General features: G+C 29.7%; 2 protein-coding genes across 8 annotated transcripts; one reads left to right on the top strand and one right to left on the bottom strand.

The window, feature by feature from the left end:
* Window positions 1–2,670: 2,670 nt before the first annotated feature.
* LOC100648614 (probable serine/threonine-protein kinase DDB_G0282963) lies at window positions 2,671–21,793 on the bottom strand. 6 transcript variants are annotated; one of them, XM_020867887.2, is made up of 10 exons: window positions 19,624–21,792; window positions 15,779–15,892; window positions 15,349–15,711; window positions 14,846–15,115; window positions 14,362–14,755; window positions 13,763–14,197; window positions 13,576–13,674; window positions 13,299–13,500; window positions 11,441–13,134; window positions 2,671–11,112 (listed from the first exon to the last, which is right to left on the bottom strand). In XM_020867887.2, the coding sequence occupies exons 1-10, from the start codon at window positions 19,891–19,893 to the stop codon at window positions 11,042–11,044; spliced, it is 3,912 nt and encodes a 1,303-aa protein (XP_020723546.1). In that variant the 5' UTR covers window positions 19,894–21,792; the 3' UTR covers window positions 2,671–11,041. The 6 variants fall into 6 exon arrangements, with proteins under 6 accessions (XP_020723546.1, XP_048262605.1, XP_020723547.1 ...); XM_048406648.1 differs by lacking the exon at window positions 19,624–21,792 and adding exons at window positions 17,135–17,183; window positions 17,941–18,058 and having other exon boundaries at window positions 13,299–13,674; XM_020867888.2 differs by lacking the exon at window positions 19,624–21,792 and adding exons at window positions 17,135–17,183; window positions 17,736–17,934 and having other exon boundaries at window positions 13,299–13,674.
* A 354-nt stretch (window positions 21,794–22,147) lies between these two features.
* LOC100648730 (CDP-diacylglycerol--inositol 3-phosphatidyltransferase) lies at window positions 22,148–24,143 on the top strand. 2 transcript variants are annotated; one of them, XM_012319065.3, is made up of 5 exons: window positions 22,148–22,287; window positions 22,398–22,499; window positions 23,241–23,529; window positions 23,601–23,764; window positions 23,844–24,143. In XM_012319065.3, exons 2-5 carry the CDS (start codon window positions 22,454–22,456, stop codon window positions 23,996–23,998), a joined length of 654 nt encoding a protein of 217 aa, XP_012174455.1. In that variant the 5' UTR covers window positions 22,148–22,287; window positions 22,398–22,453; the 3' UTR covers window positions 23,999–24,143. The 2 variants fall into 2 exon arrangements, with proteins under 2 accessions (XP_012174455.1, XP_003402784.1); XM_003402736.4 differs by having other exon boundaries at window positions 22,161–22,316.
* The last annotated feature ends 1,737 nt before the right edge of the window (window positions 24,144–25,880 follow it).

Here is a 25,880-nt window from a genome sequence, read left to right as displayed (position 1 = left end):
GAATGTAATTTATTAAATACGATAAGACGAGTAATCAAATTCTAATCTTGATTTTGATCTTTTTATACAGAGCAAAAAAGAAATGCTGTAAAAGATATTTTTGAGGAAACGATGATATAAAAAAATAGTTACACCATGAAATTGCAACATTTGCGTTTATTATCCTGTTTAAATTACCTCTAGAATGAGTCAGTTTTAAAGCCCGAGAATTACCGCTAGGAACTTGAAAAAAAGGTAATTATGTAACAGGAAATAAGGCCACAATATAGCTTAAGCATTTTCTTAATAAGTAATTAAGTAATAAGTAATTAATCAATTTCTTAATTGAATAGGTATTGAATATAAAATTAAATAATTAAATCATTAAATTTTAAATTTGTAAAGCTTTTTAGTACTTAGTATAAGATAACAATGTATCATATAAAAAAAATAAAACAAACAGAAAATTGTTTTTATGTATTCGAAATTATTAAAAAATATGAAAATAATTCACATAGGAATTTGGATCAATTTGCATAATTATAATATTTTCAACAATTTTTATGAACTATAATTTTTTTAGAACATGCAATTTAGTATTTGCGCAGAATGCATGTATCTCAATCGTTTTTGTAATAAAATATTTTTATGATTTGGAAGAACAAGATAAATCGTGCTATTATTATTGGAATATAATATTACCAAAAGCAGATGTTTGTGATAAAACTCCTAAACAATAGTAACCACTGGCAATTGTTACTATTTTTACTTTTCAGAATATAGATATTATCGAAAGACAGAGGAAAGATGATACTTATACATATGTTTGAAGGAATTTTGAAGTGTTTCCAAGCGAATCGATATGATCAGTATAATGTATTTCGTTATTACTAATTGTCTGTAGATGTCATGAACGTGGTGATACGAGATTAGAAAATGAATAATTCTACAAATGAACAATTTATTGAAACGATATCGAAAAGAGCTACAAGATAAGACTATTTGAGTTACACGCGTATACACTACACTTGAAGAGAGGAAGAGCAACGTCCATTCCTGAATTAAACAGCATATAGATGGGAAACTCGCTAGTTGCCATAACGCAGTCACACTTACACGTATCGCTCACATGAGGCACTCAAATGCAAAATGCTTAAATTACCGATAGAAATCAACTCTCTCATAAAGAGTCGTATTTGTAGTATTTTACGAAATAAGATGTTTAAAACCTTTTATTATATTAACTATTTGAGTCCGATCGCGCTGTTTAGATTTTGTATCGAGAAGTCCCAGTACATTTGAACGCTACGGACGACTGACGGTATTTTGTATTTCACTGTTATCTTTTCAATAATTTTTATTGAACAAAACTTGAAATATTTATAAACTAATAGTACGCATATATAATAATATAGATGTATTTCATAAAGTAAAAAATATGACGAGCGCTATTGCGTCGTTTGTTTCTCTTCGTAATTGATTAAGACAAGCGCTATCGCACTGTTCGGGATTTTTCAACCTTGTTTTTTCAATGATCCCTGAGATTAAAAAAAAAAGAGAAATATAATTTACATAGTTGATTAAATTTAAAATAAAAAAGATAATGACAGAAATATCTTTTTTTAAATATATGTTAAAAAATATAATTATTATAACATGTTATAATTACTCATACTAATCTATTTAGAAAAGATATATCACACTAAGATGAAACATTAATTTTGCTAAAGTAACTTACATCAGAATTCAAGCTGTAACTATATTATTACATTCTTGTATTTGACACACTGGATTATTATTTTCTATTTCAATGTAAAAAGTAATTCCTGTCAAAGTTGCTGTCATTTGATGAAGATTAATTACTTGTGTTTCTGTTATTTTAATATAAGTATGTTTAAAGCATATTTACCTGTTTCCGATTTTCTTCTTCGATGTCTAATCTTGTTGATGTTGCAAATTATTTGAACTATGTTTGGTCATTGTTCTTACGATTTTAGTCAGATTTCGTAATAAGATAAAAAAAAAAAAAAAAAAAAAAAAAAAAACAGACTTACAATATCGTTGTATCCAAATAAATTAAAAATATGTTTGCTTTTTTCATTTTGCACCTTTTGTAACTCACTTTTCTTTTATTGAAAAATGTTGCCATTTACGATTGATCGTTGAATCTAAAGAGTTTCACAAATTATATTTATCATTTCCGATTTTTTTATATTTCAAATTACTATTAACGTACACAATAGTTATCAATCTTTAGTTGTCTTGACTGACGGTGAAGGACTGCGAATGTTATATCATTTCAGGATGAAAGATGTTACATCTGACTTCTAGACTGTTCTGTTTACTAACAACTTTGAAAATAAGTACAACAGAATTTGTGGCTAACGATACTATTAGTTATTATTACACTAAAGAAGATTCTATTTTACAATGTAAATCAGGATTTAATTAATCTCTGATTAAAAATATCAATTTTTTATATAAAAGATACAAGAATTTTTATAATTAATTTTGAATAATTCAGTAATAATTTTTTTAGGATTAAATTTGATCGAGGCTATAATATTCGACTCATTAAAAGAACAAAAAAAAGGAAAAACAAAATGAATAAGATTAGAATTAAAATCAAGTTTTTAAATAAAATGCTGAGCGTGCATGATAATAAGGGGCTAATAACAAAAACAAGTGATGTTCTCAACAATTTGTAGCGCAAGTGATATCATTTAATGCCAAGCAATCAAATAACATTGACATCAGATAATTGAAGGCATGGCAAAAAATTATTTTAACAACTATATTCGTTCGTGTCCTTGAATTTCGTGTTCGCAAAAGACGCTGTGAAAAGCTTTTAGACATAAACCTTTGCATCTTTTCCATGTTTTTCAACATAAATCAATTTCGTACGGTACAAAGTATACTCTAGCTCTGAATTCATACGCTCAAAATTTCATTTAATAAGAAGACTCATTTACATCAATTTTTCCAACACTGAATCCCTACGAGAACATATTTCTCTATAAAAGAAAGAAAAGAGAAAAACAACCCTTGTTTATCTAAAAACTTTACAAGCGGTCTCACTTGTTTTTTTTTTTGTCTTCCTTCAAGTTTCGCAGCACGCTCTTATTTTACACTTATTATCAATCAACATTGAAAAGAATCGATTTCGCGATTGTGCTCTTTCTTCTTCTTCTTCTTCTTCTCTTCCTTCCTCCTTTCTTCTTTTACTCCTGCTATATGTTCGTTCGTCGGCATTTGCTTTCTTTTCTCTAACGATATCCTTTATTGTCGCTATTTTAGCAAAAAGAAAGAAAATAAAGAAGTAACGTTAACATTGCTCGACAGACGTAATCGATATATAATTTCGTTAGGAAACACTGTGCTTCCGTCTACGCTATTTCGTTTTACAAAATAAATAATGCTTAATTCGTAAGATCCGTATTTCTACGTGTGTAGTAACTAGAAAAATAGTTCTGTTTCCAGACGATCCGCGGATCCTCTGATTTTTCCTTGTCTCCCGGTAAAATAATATCCGAGTGTTATTTTGGAATTTCGATGAAATGCGCGCGAGAACTTGAAAAAATCAACTATTATCAGATTATTTTTCGTAGTAGTAGTAGTAGTAGTAGTAGTAATAATAATAATAATAATAATAATAATAATAATAATAATAATAATAATAATAATAATAATAATGATAATAATAATAATAATAATGACAATGATAATAATCGTTTGTCGTACAAATGATAGAAACGTTCTTCTACACGCTAATACTCGTATGTATGTATGTGTATATATATATATATATGTGTGTGTGTGTATATGCAGATTCTTGTATGTATATGTACATATATATATATTTATATATAACATTTTAATGACGATCAACAAAATTTACCAGTGAACCTTTACGCAGAACAGCTGAAAATCCTTCTTTAAACGGAGGCAGAGAAAATTCGTACTCATTGGTCGTACATAGTGCAATAAATACAAATTTCCGAACGCTATTTTCTTTTTCTCCTCTTTGTTTTTTCCTTTTAAATATAATATACAACAAGGTAACAGTATTTAGACGGGTCGTCGAACCGAAGAAGTTGCATTCAGTGCATGTTGGGTGCAACCAATGTAAAAACGCAAGTAGTTTTATTACATTCGACAAACGAAAATAATAATATAATATAATATAATATAATATAATATAATATAATAATAATAATAACGAAACTACATGTAACACAGTGAATTTGAAAAGCGCACGGTATTTCAGGTGAGATCGAGATAAATAGTGCACGTTTGATCGCGTGACATCGTGAAAAAGAGAAAAAAAGAAAAGAAATATATATATATATATACTGTTGAAAACGAAAACGAATTGAAAAATTCGATCGATCAAAATTGAGAAACTAAAGCAGAATAGAATAAAATAAAATAAAGCAAATATAGCAAAATAAATAAAAAAACTGGCAGAATACGATATAAATGGCTGGTAAATGAAGTATCCTCTTTGTAATTCCTTATTACTTTTGCAAGAGAAAAACCTTGAAAATAAATTCATTTTTTCTTTTCTTTTTTTTTTTTTTTTTTTGTAAATCAATATTTTATAAATCAAACGGAGGTGAAAAAGTCTTCCTCCTGAAAACGATACCAAGGAATGTTAAATATTTCTGAGATTGCTTTGCTTCTCCTTCCTTCCTCTTTCTTTTTACACTTCTTTTTTCTTTTATTTTTATTAAGTAACTAATCATAAGAGCCAGACGAGAAAAACGTCGATTTCTGAAATTCTCTGGTCAAACATATATAAAAGTGGCGCAATGACGTGATACAGGTAGGATCGTCAGTAATGCACATATCGAGATGTTCGAAGAAAAATAAAGTTAAATAATTTCTAAACCCTCGATACTTAAAAATACTTGTCTAATATTTTAACGTTATTCTTTTCCAAATATACTCGCGTATGTGCATTCGTATGTCCCTAACAATGCTGCGTTCAGCAATCTTCCACGATATATGGACTTATTTTCACTTCTGATCCTCCTCTGACAACCACAGAATACGCGTTCCTCGTAGGTAACCAAGGAAAAAGCGCAAGTTTACATAACAGTCGTATAAGAAGTAAAAAAGAAAGATAGAAAGCTGTGCGAGAAATGAGAGGAGTCATCGCGAAAGCATAACGAGAAAGCGTAACAGAATCAATGAAAAAGTAAATAACATGCAAGAAATATGTAGTCACGCTCAAAACTGTCGTTGTTTTCTTATCCCATGATTTTCGTTAAATCGAAACGTATATTTCTCTCGTGTATTCTCGATGCACTTGTTGAAATCTACATGTATGTTTTTTTATTATTTTCTTATCTTTTTTGCATTTTTTTATTTGATATATTTAGACTTTCACGGTTATGAATGAAATAAACCGCGTTACTAGCGCTTTAATCGTTTACAAATTAAACGCAGGAGACGGTGGTTGGTTGTTTCTCACATTTCGCGTGATCGCTTCTTTTTCATACAACATATATCTATTTATATATATATATATGTATATCGAAGGATATCTCATAGAAATTTCCACGTTCAAATTCTACGATTTGTATGTGTATTTCTCTCTTTCTGTGTGAGTCTACACGCACGCAACTAAGGAAGAGGAAAACAAAAGAAAAAAAAGAAAAAGAAAAAGAAAGAAGGAAAAAAAAAACGAAGAAATAGAGATATTATATCACAGTATCGTACGCAAAGCTTGTATGAAATCGCAGATAGAACAGCATAAAGGCCAAATGGCGACACTATACGCGTTTTTCTCGTTATCTTCTTTTTTCTCTCGGTGTGAATAATTATTTAGGAGGACATTATTTCTTTTTTCGCTCTCATGTGTAGAAGCATATTGAAATTCACACGGTTTCTCATTTTCTCTCTCCCTCGCACATCTGCACTTTTTCTCTTTCGCATTCTCCCTTTTTTCACTCTCTTTCTCGCGCTCGCTCTCACTTCTACTGCGTATTTTTTTCGTTTACACTCCATGGCAAATGACTCTTTACATCCATGGTCCATGATAGCTTTGCATGAATTTGAGGTTCTCAGTATCGTTAATAACAAAATAGTAAGAAATAGCCGCTGTATTTACGCATCCTGAGAATAAATCGGGGTTTTCTCTTTCACTTTTCAATTCCACATTTTCGACTGATTCTTTCTCTTAACATAACACAAGACACGCGTCTTTGACAATTTCCCTTTTTCTCTGTTGCATTCGCAAAATGAATTCCATTTCTGTTTCTTTCGTTACTCTCTTCGTTCTCAATCCGTTTTACTTTCATCGTGCCAGATTTAAACGATTTATCATCTGAATACGTATCATCGGCGAAATACAGTATGCAAGTAATATTCGAAAATATTTTACTGATTTTTTTTATCTTTTTTTTTTTGTATTTTGGCTTTTCAGCTGACAAGAGAAAAGAAAACAACAGTTACCTGATTATTTATGCGTATATCACAATGCTTATCTATGCTCTAATTAGATTAATTGCTAAGCAAACGGCAGATAATACAATACGGCGTTAATGTAAAAAAGGAAAATTATATATATAGATACATATTTATGTATTATATATGTAGATATATATATATATATATATGTATATATATTTATATACATATATATATATAATTTTATATATATACATATATGAACATCACTATAGAACATGTTCTGTTGTAGAACGTGTGTTGTATTTAAATATCAATTTTCAATTTTCTCACTGAGTACTTCTTAATTGAAATCCTGCCAATTCCACGACGCGAAAAAGAAAGACATAAAAAAATAAAGGAACTCGAATATTACTTTATACTGTGTTTTTACACCCACAAAAGGGAAAACCTTTGGCAACATACTTAAACGTTGGCAACAACATCCTCTCTCCAGTGCTGTTCTTTTTTTTTTCCTCTTGTTTTGTTTCAGCTGGACAGCACAGCCTTTACCATACACTCAAAATATTCTCTTTTTATTCCTTTTATACACGCATAAGCACTCGCAAATAGCTTCTGTGATTCTCCGTATAATCGTTATCGATAATCAGCAAGTACAATTAATAGTTAATCGAATAGCTTCATCATAATCATTAGCAATAATTAATAATAGTTATTAATATACGTATATACAGTACAGAAAAACTGCTTTACACTGAATAACAAATTGTACAGTGATACAAGGCTAACATTGAGATCGTCGGATACCTTTGTCTTCTCTTCTTTTCTCTTGCTTTCTCTTTCACGCTGTCTCTTTCTCTCTCCATCTCTCTCTCTCTTACTCTCGATCAATTATTAACCTTTATCTCCTTCTTTTTACTTGTTTGAACACTATCAACATGCCCGCGCTGATAATGAAGTTTCATCTCGAACAGATGTAACCCACGAATACATAAACATTTCTGGAAACTTTCTATAACCGGAAGCGCATTTGAAAGTTCAACATTCGTGTCGAAGGAAATCGATTACCTTGAAATTATAATATCTCCAAAAATGTTTCAATTATTCGTCGTGATCGTAATGTAATCACGTTACTTCTGGATACACACAATTGTTTCGGCCTATGAGAACAGTTCTAGCGGAATTACATAGACGGTACCGTCGAAACTTGGCGAAGCAACCAAACTTACAAATAAAATCATTGGAAAATCCCTTTCACATGCACAGTTTCACAAGAATAAATTGGTACACATGCGTTTATACGAACATAACAATTCAAGACGGGAAATAACATCAACTATTTCTGTGTTTTTTTTTTTGTTATTTTTTTTTCTTTTTTTTTCCATTCGTTAAATTAATTTTACATCTTAGCGACGTTTCAACAGTTTCAACCGAATCTATATCACTGATATAATATAGGCTGAGAACGAGATGTGCAAGAGTAATGCGCTTGATTTTGGAACTTCATTACGTCCAATTAGGATTTTGTGCCCTTTTCGTAGACGAAACACGTACATATTTGCGTTACAGCACAGGCTATTAGTTCATGGATAAATGCAATTAGCCTGTTATTGAACGAAATAAGCAAGCTTTTTTTCCCTTCTCATTAATGTTTAAAACGCTTAAATAAGTGAAAACAGAAGAATCATACACTTTACCTGTTTCGTCGATCACTATTAATTTGGTACTTATAAATTCAACAAAGAATATAATATGATACATTATCACCTTGCACGTTGATATTTATACATCTTTGTCTATCTTTTTCTTTTTTGTCATTCGTTATAACACAATTAGTTAAACCGTGTATTCGGTACATAATATCGTTTCGCGGCATAGCTGCCATTCTGCAACGCATACACAATTTATGGTCCTATTTCCCTTCAAGTACTTCTGTGCTAATCTCTGTGAAGCTTAACAGTCATGGCCATTTGAACCGGTCAATGGCACAGGCTGATACTGCACTCTACTAACTTTAAGGCGATGAAGCACCTGACTTTTGAATAGTTTCTTGCACGCCGGATAGAAATACCCCGAAGAAACATCATCCACTTAAAGTAAGGATAAAATCATTACCACTTAATCATAATGTGATGTAATGTAATAGGTCTTTCGATTAAAAATGAATTGATCATAGTACAGTTGAATATAATGATTTATCTAGGCATTCAGAAGTGACTGATCCGTTGCACTAGAAATTTTCCTGCATTTATGAGAGAGAAAAAAAATGAGATATATCGATTTTTATACTGTAAAATGATTGATGATGATGATAAAATGATTCCACTAAAATTAATTGTGAAACTAAATCGTAATGCTTTATCGTATGCTCTAGTATTAGTATAATATACTATCAAAAAAGAAAGTATATCAAGCATATCAATGATAACACGCATTGAATGATGTTTTCTTTGAAGTATATTCTAACATGCATTAATGGTTTTTATATATGTTAAATACTTTTAACTTATTACTCATTCTTGAAAACTGTACCCCCAGCTGTACTGTACTGTTATATTGCTGAACAAAATGAAAAATATTAACAGAGCTTATATTTTCTGTTTCCATGCGTAATTTTGAGGGTAAAAAAAAAAGACAACAACAAAAATCGCCAATTTTAATTTGTTAATTACGATTAATGATAATGTTAATAATAATAATAATTAATAATAATAATAATAATCTATACAGACAAACACGCTTCCATTCTTTTATATGAAACTTATCTGCAATAATTGATTAGCTTTATCCTTATCTTCGAAAATGATAAGTTTCCACACAATTTATTAATTAGTTATATTTTTGGCTCTAAATACGCGACACTTGCATTCGAATTGAAAATTATGTTTCGTTATATTGATTATCTATCAAAAAGTAAAATATGTTGGAGGTAGGCTTCCTACATAACGAATAGAATCGTTGTGAAAGGAATCGTATTAACTTCATTTTTCCCGTTTATCTCTTTTTTTTGTTTTTTTTTTGATTAACTACTCATATAAGCTTTTTTTCTTACTGTAGATCGATAACAACCACAAAGTGTATTAGTTACTTTCTTTTTTACCATATTCAGAGGATAACATAATACGATGAAAAATTTTAAAAGAATTCAAAATACAAGTATTCAAAACTAAATTGGACATTAGCTAGTAGAATATTTACATGCACTACACGCATTCGTACCATCATACTTTATGATCACAAGCAAGTAGTTTATTATAATTATTATTACTAATAATTAATAGTTAATTATTCATTAAATAAGCAAGTTTGTGTAAAAATTTAGCGTTTTTTGTCTTGTTTTTTTTTTCGTTTCGACACATTCGCACTCTTCTCATTGTCTCTATCCAATTCAGGACCTTGAGCGCAGCATTGCAAAAAAAAATCAGTTTTCATTGTTCTCTCTCTCTCTCTTTTCCTCCTTTCAAATTTCTTAAACTATTATCTATTGTGGCTGTAAAAGTAACCACTCCATAAACTTGTAAGTCAATCACACTACTTTTTTTTTTAAATATTTTACACGTGTTCAAAAACACACTTACATTCACCATTTTTCATTACACTTCACACATCTTTATAGCTTTCTTTACTTTTCTTTAAAGGTTCGTCTTAAATAAAGTACATGTAATCTAGCAACCATTATTTTTACGTTTAACCTTCCTAAAGTTTTCCTTGAAGACTCACTGATGGTTGCAATAATTCTTGTTTTCAAGGTGTTGTTTTAAGATCATCTCTGCCCGTAATTATATCAGATAATTATTACTAGTTTAGCAATATTTCCGACGGATGATCTCAATTTGGTATAATTAACATAACAGGCTGCTTTCAACTATTTTTAAACTTTATTACAATGGTCTAAGATGTATTTTTTATTTCTTAAAGGCATCAGCATAAACCACCATGTCACAGCACATGCAGTTTTTGAAAAATTTGCTTCATCATAATCTTGTTTCAGTTAATTTTTAAACTCCTTAAATAGTTTTTATATTTTTGTTTCAAAGTTGCAACACTTTCGTAGCTGATCCGAAAGGCATTTTACTTTTTGTCGTTTTTTCTCCTCAAAAATTATGAGACATTTTAAGACTACATGAATTTTCACATTTTTTTTACAAGAAAATTGTTTATGTTCTTAAAGAGCGAAATATGTTTTATGCATCACGAACTTATAATTTTCAGTCAAATATTGTATCAGATGTCAATACTGAAACTTAAATATTGTGTTATAACCTTTTCAAAGGTATTTTGCAACTCATTCATGTATGTACAGTCAGAACATACACAATTTATAAGTCTTGTTCTTTCCAGTGATTAATAATTATGTACATTAGTTTTAGAGGCACACTTTGCGCCAGTTGGCTTTACAGAATTATCACTGATGATTTGACTCAAAAATTAGTATAACGTTTATTGGCGATCGAAACCGGTAGTTTCTGCAACTTGTTTAATACAGGTTCGATCAATTTGCTTGTATTTAGATATATATTTGGTCTTGCATAGTTAGCAGACTCCTCTGGCTGTTTACAGTTTTATAACGGATAACTTGCAATAGAGGTAATTTTGCAGTACAAAAACATTATTGTTGTTATTTACCCCATATTTCTTAGTGCCCATTTCACTGACCACTGTAGAACTGTATACGACCGTCTGCAGTTACTGGCATTTCCCTCATAACAGCGTCCCATGCTATATTAACAAAGAGAAACAAATGAAAAGATTACAAACTTTTAGATACCATACCGAATGCTAGATAGCGCATGTATCTCCAATTTCATGTCAAAAAATGCTATCAACTGCAGTAAATCAACTATATAAATATTTCAAACATAATTACATTGATCGGCACCTTCTGCAAATTCTTACGATTGCCTTCAGCACTCAAGCAATTAACAATAGTTCAAAGATTAATTTATAGAATTCAATATCGTTTTTTAAATATTACCAATACTGCATTATTTGATCTTTTATTAAAAAATTGGAGGCAATGTAAAGTCATAAAAGAAAATTTACTTACCTAAGCCAACGAATGAGACGATTTTATCATGATTGTACGTTTGTATATTAACATCTTCTTCAGGAGCTACATAGAGCATAGAAAAATCTTCTTTTGGCTGATGGTGATACTTTTCCATTATTCCTGGTGGAGGTGTGGGTGGTGGTGGCAAACACGTAGGAGGAGGGAATCTTGGAGGATAACCCATGCACGGTAATCGCTGTACCATCACCGGATGCAGAGGTTGTTGAGTTACATGCGTATTTGGAGGTTGCATGAAATTAGGCGTAAATTTATCACATCTCATGTGTTTGTCAAATATTGGAGGATATCTATCGAAATTAGAAGGTGGTTTGTTTATGAGCGGTGGAACGGAAGGAAACACAGAACTAACGCTTGAAGTCTCTTCGGTTGTCGAATCTTCTGACAATAAAAGTTGCTCGTTAATTTCAAATCCAAACCTAAGTTCCGTAGGTAACTCGCTGTTCTTGATAATATCTGCTGCAGTTTCATCTAGTAATATAACTGCAGGTCTCGAAGTTTTTTGTTTATTGGATGTTTGTAATTCTGCTTTCTGTGTCTGATCTTTATCCGAAGTAGAACTTTGTTGTTTCGTTTTTTTACATTCGGAATCTTCTTGTTGTTCTTGTTTCGAACTTGTAGAGTATACATTTCCCGATTTAACCGTTTCATGCTTCTGTTCTTTTAAGATCTTTGTTGATTTTTCGGTTTTTGTCAACTTGATTGCTTCTGATTCAATATTTTGCACTTCTTGCATTGCTTTTGGATTATTTGTAGTATTAGTTTTTTGCGATTCAGCCTCATCATTTGAAACAGTTGCTGGATTATTTTTATTTTCACAGTGTGTATTAGAATTTTCAGTATTTTGTGATTTTTTTCCATTTTCATCATGAAAAGTATATCCAACTTTCTTGAAATGTTGATCTTCATGTGATACTTGATTTTGTACATTTTGATTATTTTGAACGTAACTTCCTCCTCCTCCTCTGCGTGCTCGTGGATTGTTACACCTCGCATTTACAACAGTGTCTTTATTATTGACACTGTTGCAGTTAGGATTGTTGTTATCAGGTTCAGGGTTACAATTGGTTACAGTATTATTGAGTTTTGATGGCACTGCATTCGTTATTGAAGTCTCGTTTGATGTCGTGATATGATTATTACAGTTCACAGCTTTTGGTTCTTGTTGTGTTAAATTTTGACGCATTTTTTCAATATCTTGTACATATTTAATAACCTGGATATTTTTATTAATAGCTTCTTCTTGAGCCTCTGCTTTGTTTCTCTCCGTTGAATTTTTCATTTTCGTCAAAGTCGGTGATGGTGGTTTTTCGAAACTTAGATTCAAAAGATGATTCGAATGGGTGAAGCTATGTTGCCTTGTTTTCCTATCCGAGTGTTGTAATTCATCTAAACTAGGATAATAATCTTGAGGAATCTTGTCTGGTTCTGAAGGTGTTTTGGGTGGCACACTAGGCCACGAAGATGTATTTAACATGTTTGGAACTATTGCAGACATATTTAACACTGAATTATGAGTCATATTAATAGTTGCCATACGAGCTATGTCCGCGTAACTTGCTTGCGGCGTTCCGCCCGATGAGGTAGCTATTTTTGATAAATTATGTTTGGACGTATTTGATGTAACTGGTAATGAATGGACAGAATCAGAATCGCTACTGTCTGATTTATCACTGCAAATAATAATTACTTTAATTAGCTAAAACGTCTTCAATAATGTAAGTTATATAAACTATATGAATAAAATACTTAATTTGTTCTATGATTTTATCTTCTTATAGATATCTTTCAAAGTAACATATATGGAAGAAATTGAAAAGAAAGTTGTATTAATTACCTTGGTGGCATACTGCTTGCTGATTTTCTTCGAAGTTCAGGAGAAAGTGGTGTTCTATATTCGTTAGAAAATCCTCTGGAATTTTGGAGATAAGATCCTGACGTTGTTAAATTCTGTGCTCTACTGCCACTGGAACTTCTTCTCTGTTTTTTACTTTTCTTCTTTTTTGTAACTACCAGGAATTCTGTTTCATGTTCAGGCTCTGGATTGATTTTTTTATTGGAGTTTCGACGACTAGCATAATCATCTCCAGTATCATTGCAATATATAGACTGACCTTCTTCCGTTCCCCAAGATCGTCTATCGCCACGACTATCGATAGCTGCGTCCCCTGTGCTTCTTTGTTTCGCACGGCGTAAAGCAACATTGATCGTGCCTATTCAAGCGATACAAACAAACTTCATGAACTTTTTGCGTTGTTTCATTATTACTTAAATAACAAGCTCTTATAATCAATTACTTACCATGTTGACTTGATATACTACTGGCACCACTAGAACTGACGCTTTTCTCTGTTGTGAGGTCTTCGAGTTTAGTCTTAGATATTTCTTCAAGGGAATTAGATTTTTGTAATTTGGCAGGTAACTGTTCCCTTTTAGTATCCTTTTCTCTGCTTCTTGGCTTTGCACCTGAACTAGTTTTTACTCTTACCGGATTACTTGGTTTTCCTTTTTTACTTTTAGATTCTTTATTTTCAATAAAATTAATTAAACTGTCGATATCTTCATTGCGATGTCCTTCAACATTTTCAGCACTGTATACAATAACATTAGGTTCTTGAGTGTGCTTTCTTCTAGGCTTTTTCCGTTCCCCATTATAGTTTTGTACTGGATTCCCGTTTTCATCCAAGGACTTCTTTTCTCCAGATCCGGTAGTATGCGCTGTATACCTCGAGCCTTCTGTGCAAAATTTACATATTTCAATTTGTTATAAATTGAAAGCTTTTATAAATGTCAATACCACAAAAATGTAATATTTAAAAATTATTAGTGATATCTAAGTATTTGCAATGTATGATAATTTTATGATAAATAATATTTTATAATTTTGGTATATCACCTACCCATTGTAATATTTTGTGTTTGTAAGGATGCAGACATCATGGAGCACAAACTTGGAATTACTTTACCCTGACTAGCACTAGAACTATTTGCAGTTCCACCAATACCACATTTCACACTATTGAAAGTTTGAAAAGAAAGGGCTCCAGTTACTTCTGTACCATTAACAGATATTTTTGATTTATCTTGCTTTCCACTATGTTCACGGAGAGAGAAATCTATTGTAGTATCCACAGGAGTTTGAGCTATATCGAAAGGAGTGCGCGATATATATTGAGGTCTACGTGGTTCAATAATTTTCATTTCAATTCCTTCATCATCTTCCGTATCTAAGGAGTGAGGTCTCTGAACCCCACTTATAGTAGATCCCACATTCCTTTCACTAATAGTACCCACCTAAAATAATTAATACAAAGATAAATAAATATAAATAAATAAAATGCACCAAATATATACAATTATTGTATTAATAATATACGAATTTACCTCAGCATCACCTAAGTCAATCACCATGTAATCTGATTTATACTCTGGTGGTGGATTATCTGATTCAAGCATTTCATTTGTCCCGTATTTTCCTTTGTTACCTCTTTTCTCACGCACTTCAACTTCACTTTCGGACAAATCCCTTTTGGTATCCTTTTTATCTTTTTCCTTTTCTTCCTTTTTCGTACTACTATATGATGGTTTGTCTAAAGATCTGGATTTTTCTTTGTTAGTCCAATCGTATGCTCCTCTTTCTTCACAGAAACCCTTCTTAAAAGGCAGAAAAGGAAAGTATACATTTAATTAAGTAACAACTCAATGTTGTGTTTACATAATATGTTACATAAAACTCACAGCTACATTGTTTTTTTTTACAGATAATTATTTTAAATAAAATTAATGAAAAAATAAAGGAAAATTAATTCACAATCACGAATAATGAATATATAGAACAATTTAAACCAACAATTTTTATAAGCAATTTTCAATAAATATATATATACCTTTTTATCAAATAATAAGTCTAAATTAGCCAATGAAGCAAGACTGTGTGATGCATTAACATTCGAAGGTAACGAACCACCTTCTCTTTGTCTTGCAGATACACTAGGTCCTGTATACTTTTTATTCTTTCTCCTATTTCCTCCGTAGGTATGGCTAGATCCAGATGACAAATAAGCAAAACTACTATCAAACTCTGAAGCAATAGGTTGTGCTAAATTTTGCAATGACCCTCCATGTGTCAACCTTTCAGATACAGAGTCTCTTTTATGCCTCCTACGATTTGACCCAGGTAAGCAACGTGAATTGGTTATTATCCTACGACCTTCTTCGGTTTCATCTGCCTCTGCTTCTTGAAGTAGTTCCTAAAATGAATATCATTAAATATGAAAATCATTTTATTACAATAAATAAAAATATAACTATGCTTACTTTAAAAAGGCTTGATTTTCCTTCACGATCTTTGGGACATTTATAAGTTATAGCTTCATCCAATAGTGCACGTAATTCACCTTCATTTAATGCAGACAAAGTAGCTGGTTCTTCCTAAAAGATGCAATTAAAAGAAAAATGTTAAAGTTAGTTGTATATTATGAGTACATGTAATAATATCATCATTATACTTTGTATATAGAATTTAAATGAAAGATACCCTTATAAGAAATTCATAAATAATAAATTAAATATAAATATAAGATGCAACAGAACAGATACAAGTAGATACGCAGATTCAAAACATATTTTTCTTGATCAAGAATTATTATATAAGTTAAAATGAATTTTTGAACAAGTAGATTTTCTTTTATAATATAAAAATAACATTAATTTTTTAAAAATAAGTATATAAATTAATAAATTTTGTATCCAATTTAGTTAAAATATACATATTATAAAGTATATAATGTTTGGGAACACTTTGTTTGTAACCTATACATGGTCTAGGAACATGTTTGGCAATGTAGATTCAAATATGGAAAGTATGCCAAGAGTTCAATCCAAACTTTAGGTGTAAACCATAAGCGGCAATATATCCAAAGATGTACTAAGAAACTACAGAATATTCTAAATATCTATGACTTGCATAGATTATTTTATTACATTGTACGTTACTGTTATTTTACATTATCCACTTTCTGTTGAAACCTAATTTATTACTTTAATTATAACTACGAAATATATAACAATTAATCATATCAGATCAATCTATATTTAATTTAGTGTTTGTAAATAAAAATGTCTATAATTTTATTGTGTTACAATTAATAAATGTTGTATGAAAAAAATGCATGTTGTTTTACAGTATTTGTATTATTATGTGTTATATTGAACACCATAGTATAAACTAGACCACAAGGCAGATAAGTATAGATAGATTCCAAGAGTGAATTTAAGGTTTCACTTATTGGATTTTATGAAGAAATATACAGACCACATAGAAAAAAGTATATTAGTATAAATGATGTACACTAATGTCACATTTAACAGTACAATCTACACACATCATATATATACGTTACTTTCACTATGTTAGTCATATGTATCATAAATCTTATTTTTAATAAATTCTTAAATGTATGGATCATTTATTTATTTATAATCACTAAAACTTTTAATATTTTCGTTAATACATAAGAGCAATACGTTTACTTTTCCTCTTTCCATTTTAAAATGCTTTTAAAATGTTAACCAATCAAAGCATGTAACATTATTATACTAAAATGTACATAACTGTTTATATAACAGGAAAAAAATTATAAATTTATATAATCTTTGATTTGATTTACTTACGAAATACTGCATAAATAATATCATCAGCGAAATATTTTTCACCTGTAGGCTATAAACAAAGTAAAAAATATTGCAAAGAAACGATACATGATGTGTCATTTATTTTTCGTGGTAATTTGACCAACATTACTCTGCGGTAACCTGACTAGCTTCATTCAAAGCAAAATATCTTATCAGAATGGCTGCCCACGTAAAAAAAAAAGAAAGAAAAAACTGAGTGCAGTCTTTTTTTCTTTATTTGAAACAATACACAGATATCGTCGAAAAGACAAATCGTTTAGTAACAAACTTTCATCAAAAACAAAGAAAGTTAAAAATGATTACGATTCCTCCCAGAATATGCCGTTTTTACAAAGATAACAAAACCTTTGCGAACTTATTGACCGTGAATCGTCATAACACACAATGAAATACTTTGTACGTTTTAGCAGCTAGGTTAATAATAAACTCTTATCATTATTAGCAGAAAAAAAGAGAGTAAAAAAAGGAGAAAATATGTTATCATTCGTTTCGCACTGTTGGGTAATATCCCACGAAAAAAAAAAGGAAAAAAAAAGAGAAAGAAGAAGATACGTGGTTTCGTGTACGAAACAATACAAACCAATCGTCTTTGAAGATTTCAGAAAGCACTGTTAATGAATACTCGTAAGTCCTTGGAAATACGAAAAGGATAGCCAATAGCGAGTTTACCTTCGGTCGCAAATTAAAATAGGACACACACCAGGAATTGAAGTTTTGGGCTTGTCCAGAGATCGATAGGGGGTCGCGATTAGCTAATTGAGACACGAGATACCGGGGTGACTTACAGACGAAGGAAAAATCTGCTGGGCAGTGCCGGCACGGAATTTATATTTTTAGAGGGCACCTGGGTCGGCTGCAGTCGTCTCTGCTCCGTCGAACTGCAGTCCCAGCAGTATAACCACCGTTACGTAGAGACCTCGCGCATTTGAGTATACGATAAACTGTAGCCGACGATATGCTATCACTGTTCACAAGAAATATTTATCGGCAGTATCAAAAATACAGTACCGATTTTAAATGCTATTGTGACGAGCGGGCGCGGCGCGCTCTTCTCACCATGGCCGCCGCCATTACACTGAGAACACGGCCATTCCAGGATCGTAACAAGCAAGGGCCCTTTCGTACACCTATCCGTTATTCTTTGTAAATCTATGTATATATACAGTGTATTGTATGCTTAAAAGAGTTGCATAAATTTACATAAAATAATTTATATAAAATTTAAAAAATATATAAAATTTTAAAAAATATAGTATACGAAATTATATTAAAATATATGTAGACTGAGACAGATTTATATATTTTATCCAGTTTCACATTTTTTTATTAACATAATTAAAGAAATAGAACCTACATAAAAATTTCTTTCTCCTACTAAATGTTATAACAAGTATCTCACTTTAAATATTTTTTATATTTTTGTGTATCATGTGCATTTTATACATTTTTGCACCTCCGAATATCCCATAAATGCATGAATATCTATAGTCTAGTTATATAATAAAATTAAACTTATATAATAATATAAAATTTACAAGATAATATATACATATTCCTTTTCCATTATGCAAATACATATGATAAATATACATGAGTAAATATGTAAATATAAATATATGCACTATTATTGAACATTATAAAAATATATATATTATTTTATTTTTAAAGTTATATCTCATTTTATGAACTAAATTGCATAAAAATTAGTGATATGATTTCAACCATATATTATCTTTTTTTATTCGTTACATGATTTAATAAAGTCTTTAATGCAACTCTTTTGATGATAAAATAACAAATATGTATGTTTGAATTATAAATAAACTATAAAGTTTAATCATGATAGCATCAATAATGTAATTCATGTCGTTCATATTTTAGGAACATATAGTTGTACATAATCATTTATACATAAATAGTCATACTATTATCAATTCGATTATATTTTTCATATTTATATACTATTTTCTTGTCATAAAATATGGAACATATTTCGTAAAACTTATGAATTTTTTATAGTATTATACCATAATAATTAATTACAGATACTTCGTAAGCAATTATTAATTACAAACTTTTACATAAGTTGTCCATTGATAGCTTTTAATTAAAGTAATTATGTCAAATATTTAATTAATTTGAATTAAATGTATAAAGGTTAATATGATTTAGAAATTATAAGATTTAATTTAAAAAATCAACTGTTATAAATACTATGTAGTCATTATAATAAGCAATGAATAACTTATTCGAAGGTTTATATTATTTCTAGTTTGTATATATAAAATAATACTAGAGGTCAAACTTTAAACAAAATATTTTATACTATTTAAATTTAAAATACATTTTTATATATGTATGTACTACATATTTATTTCTCATACAAATAACTAAAATGATACTATAGTATTACTCATTTCAATAATAAGCATCTTGAACAATTTTGGAATTCTTGTATTTTAACTCACCTGTTTACTGTCAGAGGTAATACAAGCCGGTGCACTTGGAGTTGTTGAATCTGAATTAGTGTCAATGTTCGTCGAAACACATTCTGTATTCGAACTCTGGTTACTAACTGTTTCAACACCTACCACTGAATTCTCTATATTATTTCTTTCATTAGAGGTCTCACTATTATTATTTTCAGCAGCTTTGTCAGGTGCTACTGGTTCTTGGCGATGTTCTGGCCCTGGGGCCATTTTGATCGAAATTGACAGTGTTGTATCCACTGCACTCATAGTTTCATCATTTTTCTTTGGTGTTGTTAAGGTCTGGAGACCCGTTTCGTTTGATCACAGACAGCAATTTGAGATTCTCGCATGTCGTATTAGTTAATTTTTTTTCTTGATTTCAGTATTTAGTTTATGAAACTATCACGTCCATGTAAATGAAAGCATTTTACACTATGCCGATGTCACATTAGGTTAAATAATTAATTTAACCATTCCAAATTCAACACTTTTAATTGGATTCAAAAACAATACACGCATAAACAACAATAATTATTTGTGTTCAGATTGTGAGATTCAATTGATGACTTTTCCAATGTGCTCGACTTTACGCGCGTACCACGCGCGCTAGGAAATTGACAAAAATGGCACCGTCCACCATCTAGTGTCGTGACCGTCGATCAATTAGGAAACTGTTGTCTCTCAATTTTTCCTTTATTGCTCTGATATATTTTCAATTAACTCGTATATATTTTCTGTGCATTTACGTTAAATATTAAAAGTATAACTTCCTTCTCGTATTTTAATATCAACGATTTTATCGTCGTTGAGGTTATTTCAAATCTACTTATCAGTTTCAACTACAGCTGTCGCTTGGTAGAATACGTTATATACGTTCTAACAAAACACGTACTATGTTTGCTGTACGAACTGATAGATAAATATTTATTTTATGTTTAAATCATATATTTATCAAAGGAAGAAATACAAAAGAATGAAAAATTCTTCTTGCACGTTGTTTTAATATTGATATATTCATTTGGAATTATTTGTTTCCTTTCCATAAGTAATAAAACATAAAAAATATAAAATTTGCGATATTACCGCCTTTCTCTGATAACAAATAAACTTTCGGTTAGAATTGAAAGTATATTTAAATTACTTAATTCATGCCATAATTATAACAGCAGATGTATATACGTTAGAACGTAAAATATACAATAAAATGAATGGAATGCTTTCTGTGGCACTTATTAGAATTTCATTCGGTGAATAAAAAATAATAATTATTTTTCAATGACATGCCAAATCAGTTCTTGGTGCATTTACAATTGTCTCGAAAGGCGTCAAAGAAAGTCCAATTTTGGAGTTACAAAATGAGGTTGATAATCGTCGTAGTTCGAGGTACTCATAAATTCAAAATGGCCGCTGACGATATTAAAATGCACATTTTTCTCTCAAGTATATGTTGCTTGCAAATCTTTTTTTATACGAAATGCAATGTTACTGGTAAAGTTGTTGCAACCGTGTACGGATGGAAGACGCGAAAATGTATTTGTCCAAAACGACGACACTGTTCTTAGCATCGCTTGTACACATACCAACAAGTATATAGTTTGTACTTGCTATTATTTCGTCGTGCATAGGTCTTGGAAGACACTGAAAAATCACTTTTGAAACATCTCACTGACAACTAAGGAAACGTTGCACAGAGTCACAAGTACCTGATCGAATCATTGAAGCGTATTTCAAAATCGTCGGCGAATTATCGATCGCATAATGTTACTTCTGGCTTATGCACTTTTCCGACGATGGCACTAAAGCGGTACGACAACGATATTTTCTATCGAAAACACTCAATTCTAAAGTAAACCAGAGAATCTCATTAACAAGATTTATTTAAAATACAACATTAATTGTATTCTAGTAAATGGAAAGTAGTCCACTCGAAACTTCATTGCACGATATCCAAAATCCAACCGTACGGTTAATCAGTTTTACCACTAAAACATTTCACTTGTCTTCACTATCGTTCGATCGATATTATTCTTAGCTAATCACGTTGGGAAAAAAGTGAAGGAAAACTGACGTAAACCTGTACCGACAGTTTTCTCCCGACACAATAAACGATCGCTTTTGCGCAGAGAAACGGCGGACCAGCCGTTTAGCCTCCGAAAATGTCGTCTGGCTTCAGGAGCGTAACTATATGTCAAGATATCTTTTTTGTAACTAACTTTTTACATTTCTGAGGTAGATTCTATTAGAATGGTATAAAAATAAATTATCTAACATAAATTATTATTCCTTTAAAAGACGATATATTACGCAGTAATTCACATTTGTTTTAATCTTTGTAATCTAATTGCAACAAAGAAAATTTTGGAACAAAATATAATATTTTTTCTCTAAATGTTGTAGGATTAAATAAGGATCGCATTTTATAAAAGTTATGTTTTTTTGTTTTGTAATGTAATAAAGTCATATAAATACGGGTGAAAATATTAATAGATACAATACTGTGTTACTTGTGTGACTGCTATATACGTCACCGGGGATCGATATATCTCGAATCTCGAACCATAATACGATACGATTGTCGATCTTACTAATTCATTGACGTTATAACTCCTTCTCCTTAATATTCCTTTTTAGAGTAATTCAGATTAAGTTGAAGACAGCACGGTGCGTTTAAGTAGTGCGATAATTGTAAAGTGCGTAATTTATATAAGAGTAAGAGATTTTATTTAATATAGACGAGCGTGAATAACATAAATTTCCACATTCGATTACAGATAACAGGTTCCATTATTATTTTCCAAAATACTGTGGGATAATCAGAAGCGGTAAAATGACGGAATCTGAGAATATCTTCTTATTTGTGCCCAACATTATTGGTAAATAAAGATCCACAATCTAGCGTCCTTATGACAATTTTTGTCTACAATTTTAAATTTTTTGTAGACAAAAATATTGTGTGAATATTTTTAAAAATCAAAATAACTAAAAAAGAGATCAAAACAATATTGATAGTATAACAATAGTTTATGTATAATTTATTATCTAATATTAAACAAAAAAGAATAGATTGGAAATTTAAAAAAAGAATCATACAAAATAGATATTTTTAAATATACAAGTAATATAACATTAAAATTGTATTTTTTATTTTTATTGATTTTAAACAATAAAATGATTAATTGAACAGAATTTATTTATATTATATTTATACATGCATATTATTTTATAATGTTTGAATTCGTTTGCTACATTAATGAAATAGAATGATAGCTATGTAATGTATATTTATATATGTTTATCATTTCTGATGAATGGTTATAAAGATTAGCTATCTTTGATATATGCATCAAAAATTTAAAAAACTTCTTATTGCCTGCAGTTTAATTGGGATATGATAAGAAAAAGATCAAAAGCATTGCACTTTATAGACTTCCTATAGAGAAAGAGAGTAGTTTTTTATATAACCTTTCATTATATATTTCAAATAAAAACATTAGAATTTTATATGTGTATCAATACTATTGGAATTCTAATAAGTTAAAAAAGATATAAAAGTAATATAATTAAGGACAATAATAATAAATAATGTATATATATATATATGTATGTATTAACAGGCTATGGCAGAGTGATTTTGGCTATCATATCTTTTTATTTTATGAGAATTAATTATGTTATTGCATCATGGTGTTACATTATTAGTGCACTATTAGATGCAGTGGATGGTCATGCAGCAAGATATTTCAATCAAAGTACCAAATTTGGTGGTATGTTAGATCAGTTAACTGATCGTGTTGGTACCATGTGTCTTTTAGCTACATTGTGTATGTTTTATCCATCATACTCATTCTGGTTTCAATTAAGCATGGCCATTGATATTAGTTGCCATTGGATATATTTGCATACGTAAGAATAAACTTCATTCAAATGTATTATTATATCATCATACAAAAATATAAGAAAATATAATATTATAGATCACTTTTGCAAGGAAAAACAAGTCATAAATTTATTGATATGTCTGAAAATGCGATTATGAGTGTGTATTATACAAATCGTATAGTCCTATTTATTATGTGTGCTGGTAATGAAGCCTATTATGCTGCGCTATATCTCCTTTACTTTACAGAAGGACCTACTTGTAAGTTATTATTTCTTTATGTATATATTTTATTAACACTGTTATAATGAGTACTACAAAATGTATGTTTTTATTTCAGTTCTCGGTATAAGTTTATTTAGATTGGTAATGTATCTTTCTGCACCAATAGCATTTCTTAAAACCTGTATCTCATTATTACATGGATATGTAGCCTGTATTAATTTAAGCATTATTGATCTGAAGGAAAGACAAGAGCGTTTAAAAGTGAATTAAGTTATTGCATTTATTAAGTATTTAGCCAAAATAAAGATAATTCATCTTCCTAAGTTACATAAATATTTATATTATATTTTTATCAATTTATGCAACTGAATGTGCCACATTTGGAATTAAAATCCATAAACTATTTTAAAATTAAGTAGATAAATGGTGCTAGTCATTGTTGAATTTCTATTTTAATAACAAGCATATTGTGAGCATTATATATATGTTATACTTCAGTACAGTTAAACTTTTAAAATATTTAAACAAATATCAATTCAGTAGATCTCATTATATTCTCGTATTTAATAAATGATTTTATATTTTCAAACGATACATAAAACTTAATGTTTTTTTGAAAATTTTTTTATAGAATAGTATTAAGAGAAGATTAGTAAATATACTAGATGTTATTGGGTTCCAAATATTTTAATGTAATCTATTAAAAATATATTTAATATATATTATAATTTCATATTCGTATATTGTTTTATATATCGTAGTGTTACATTTTTGCTGTACTTCATAGTTTATTGTATATTGATGTATCTATAATATATAAACCTGATGTAAAAGATGTATAAAATTTAAAGAAAATATTTAATAAATATTTTTATCCCTTATATAATATTAATATTATCTTTATTGCAGCATAATTGTTAATACAAAATATTATAAGCATATCATATCAATGTTATATGTGACTAAAGAACATATATAATGAATCGTATCAGTTTAACATACATAAAAATTAATTATCATTAGATATTTATTGCTACGTATAAACATTTTTTCATCACATGCGTCAATTCATCTGTTGTTATAAAGATTTTTACTCACTATAAACATCCTCAAATATTTTTTGAGATTTAGAAAAGACGATTATTTATCACGTTCAAGAATTCATATAAGAGCGATAGGGTATAAGATAAAATAAAAAGTAATATAGAAATTTCTATAATATTGCATCAATCTATGTAATCTACTATATCTACAACAAAATTTATAAAAAGTGAAGCAATACAATATGCAATGTAAATATCATTTGTTGAATGGGATATTTATAACATAGCTATTATTACTATCAAGACGTTCTGCTAAATCATTATAAAAACAACAGATAAATTATACGTGACACGTGTTTTTTTTAATGATAACAAAATTCTACGAAATATACGCAATATACATATCTATTGTGATGTTCATTAACTTAATGTGGCTAATTGTGCTACCAATTTATGATTATACGGCATTACTTAAATGACAAAATGATCAACTAACCTCAAAAATTTCGTTCTCATTCCCCCGTCATGATCAGTCATGTTTCGGCGCCATGTTAACACTTCAAACATTCGCGCATGTTGGAAAGTTCAGAAAATTTGTGCGAATTTCTTCTTGTCGTTAAACCTTTTGAAATGAAACTTTCACCAATTACGCTTAATAACATGAACAAAAACGTCTCACTTCGATGATATTTATAGTTTGCACTGCATTGTGATACACGAAACAAAGTACAATATTTATAAAAACAGATGAGAATTCTTCACCGGCTTACTATGGATGATTCGTGACACGACAGCGCCAATGTCGTCAGCTGCCTGTAAAATGGCGGGATTTTACCGGTATTTGAATTTGCGGCTAACCACCGTATTGTGTGCAAGATAATGTTAAATACAAAATCATATATTATACAGATTAGACATTCCTATTGTACGAGTTATGGTGACAAACGATGATTTTGTAATTTTCTTGTTTCAATTTATATCTTTAGTGAAACCTAATAATGGTGTGGAATATTTCAGATTTTGAGAATGAATGTAATAGTTTATAAGACTTATTTAAAGATATCAGCAATTTATATTTATCTAATCAATAAATATCGATACATATAAAA

The sequence above is a fragment of the Bombus terrestris genome, chromosome 6 (genome assembly GCF_910591885.1).
Source record: "Bombus terrestris chromosome 6, iyBomTerr1.2, whole genome shotgun sequence".
NCBI lineage: Eukaryota > Metazoa > Arthropoda > Insecta > Hymenoptera > Apidae > Bombus > Bombus terrestris.
The sequence above is the reverse complement of the archived record's forward strand: the minus strand, read 5'-3'. Positions and strand labels throughout refer to the sequence as shown.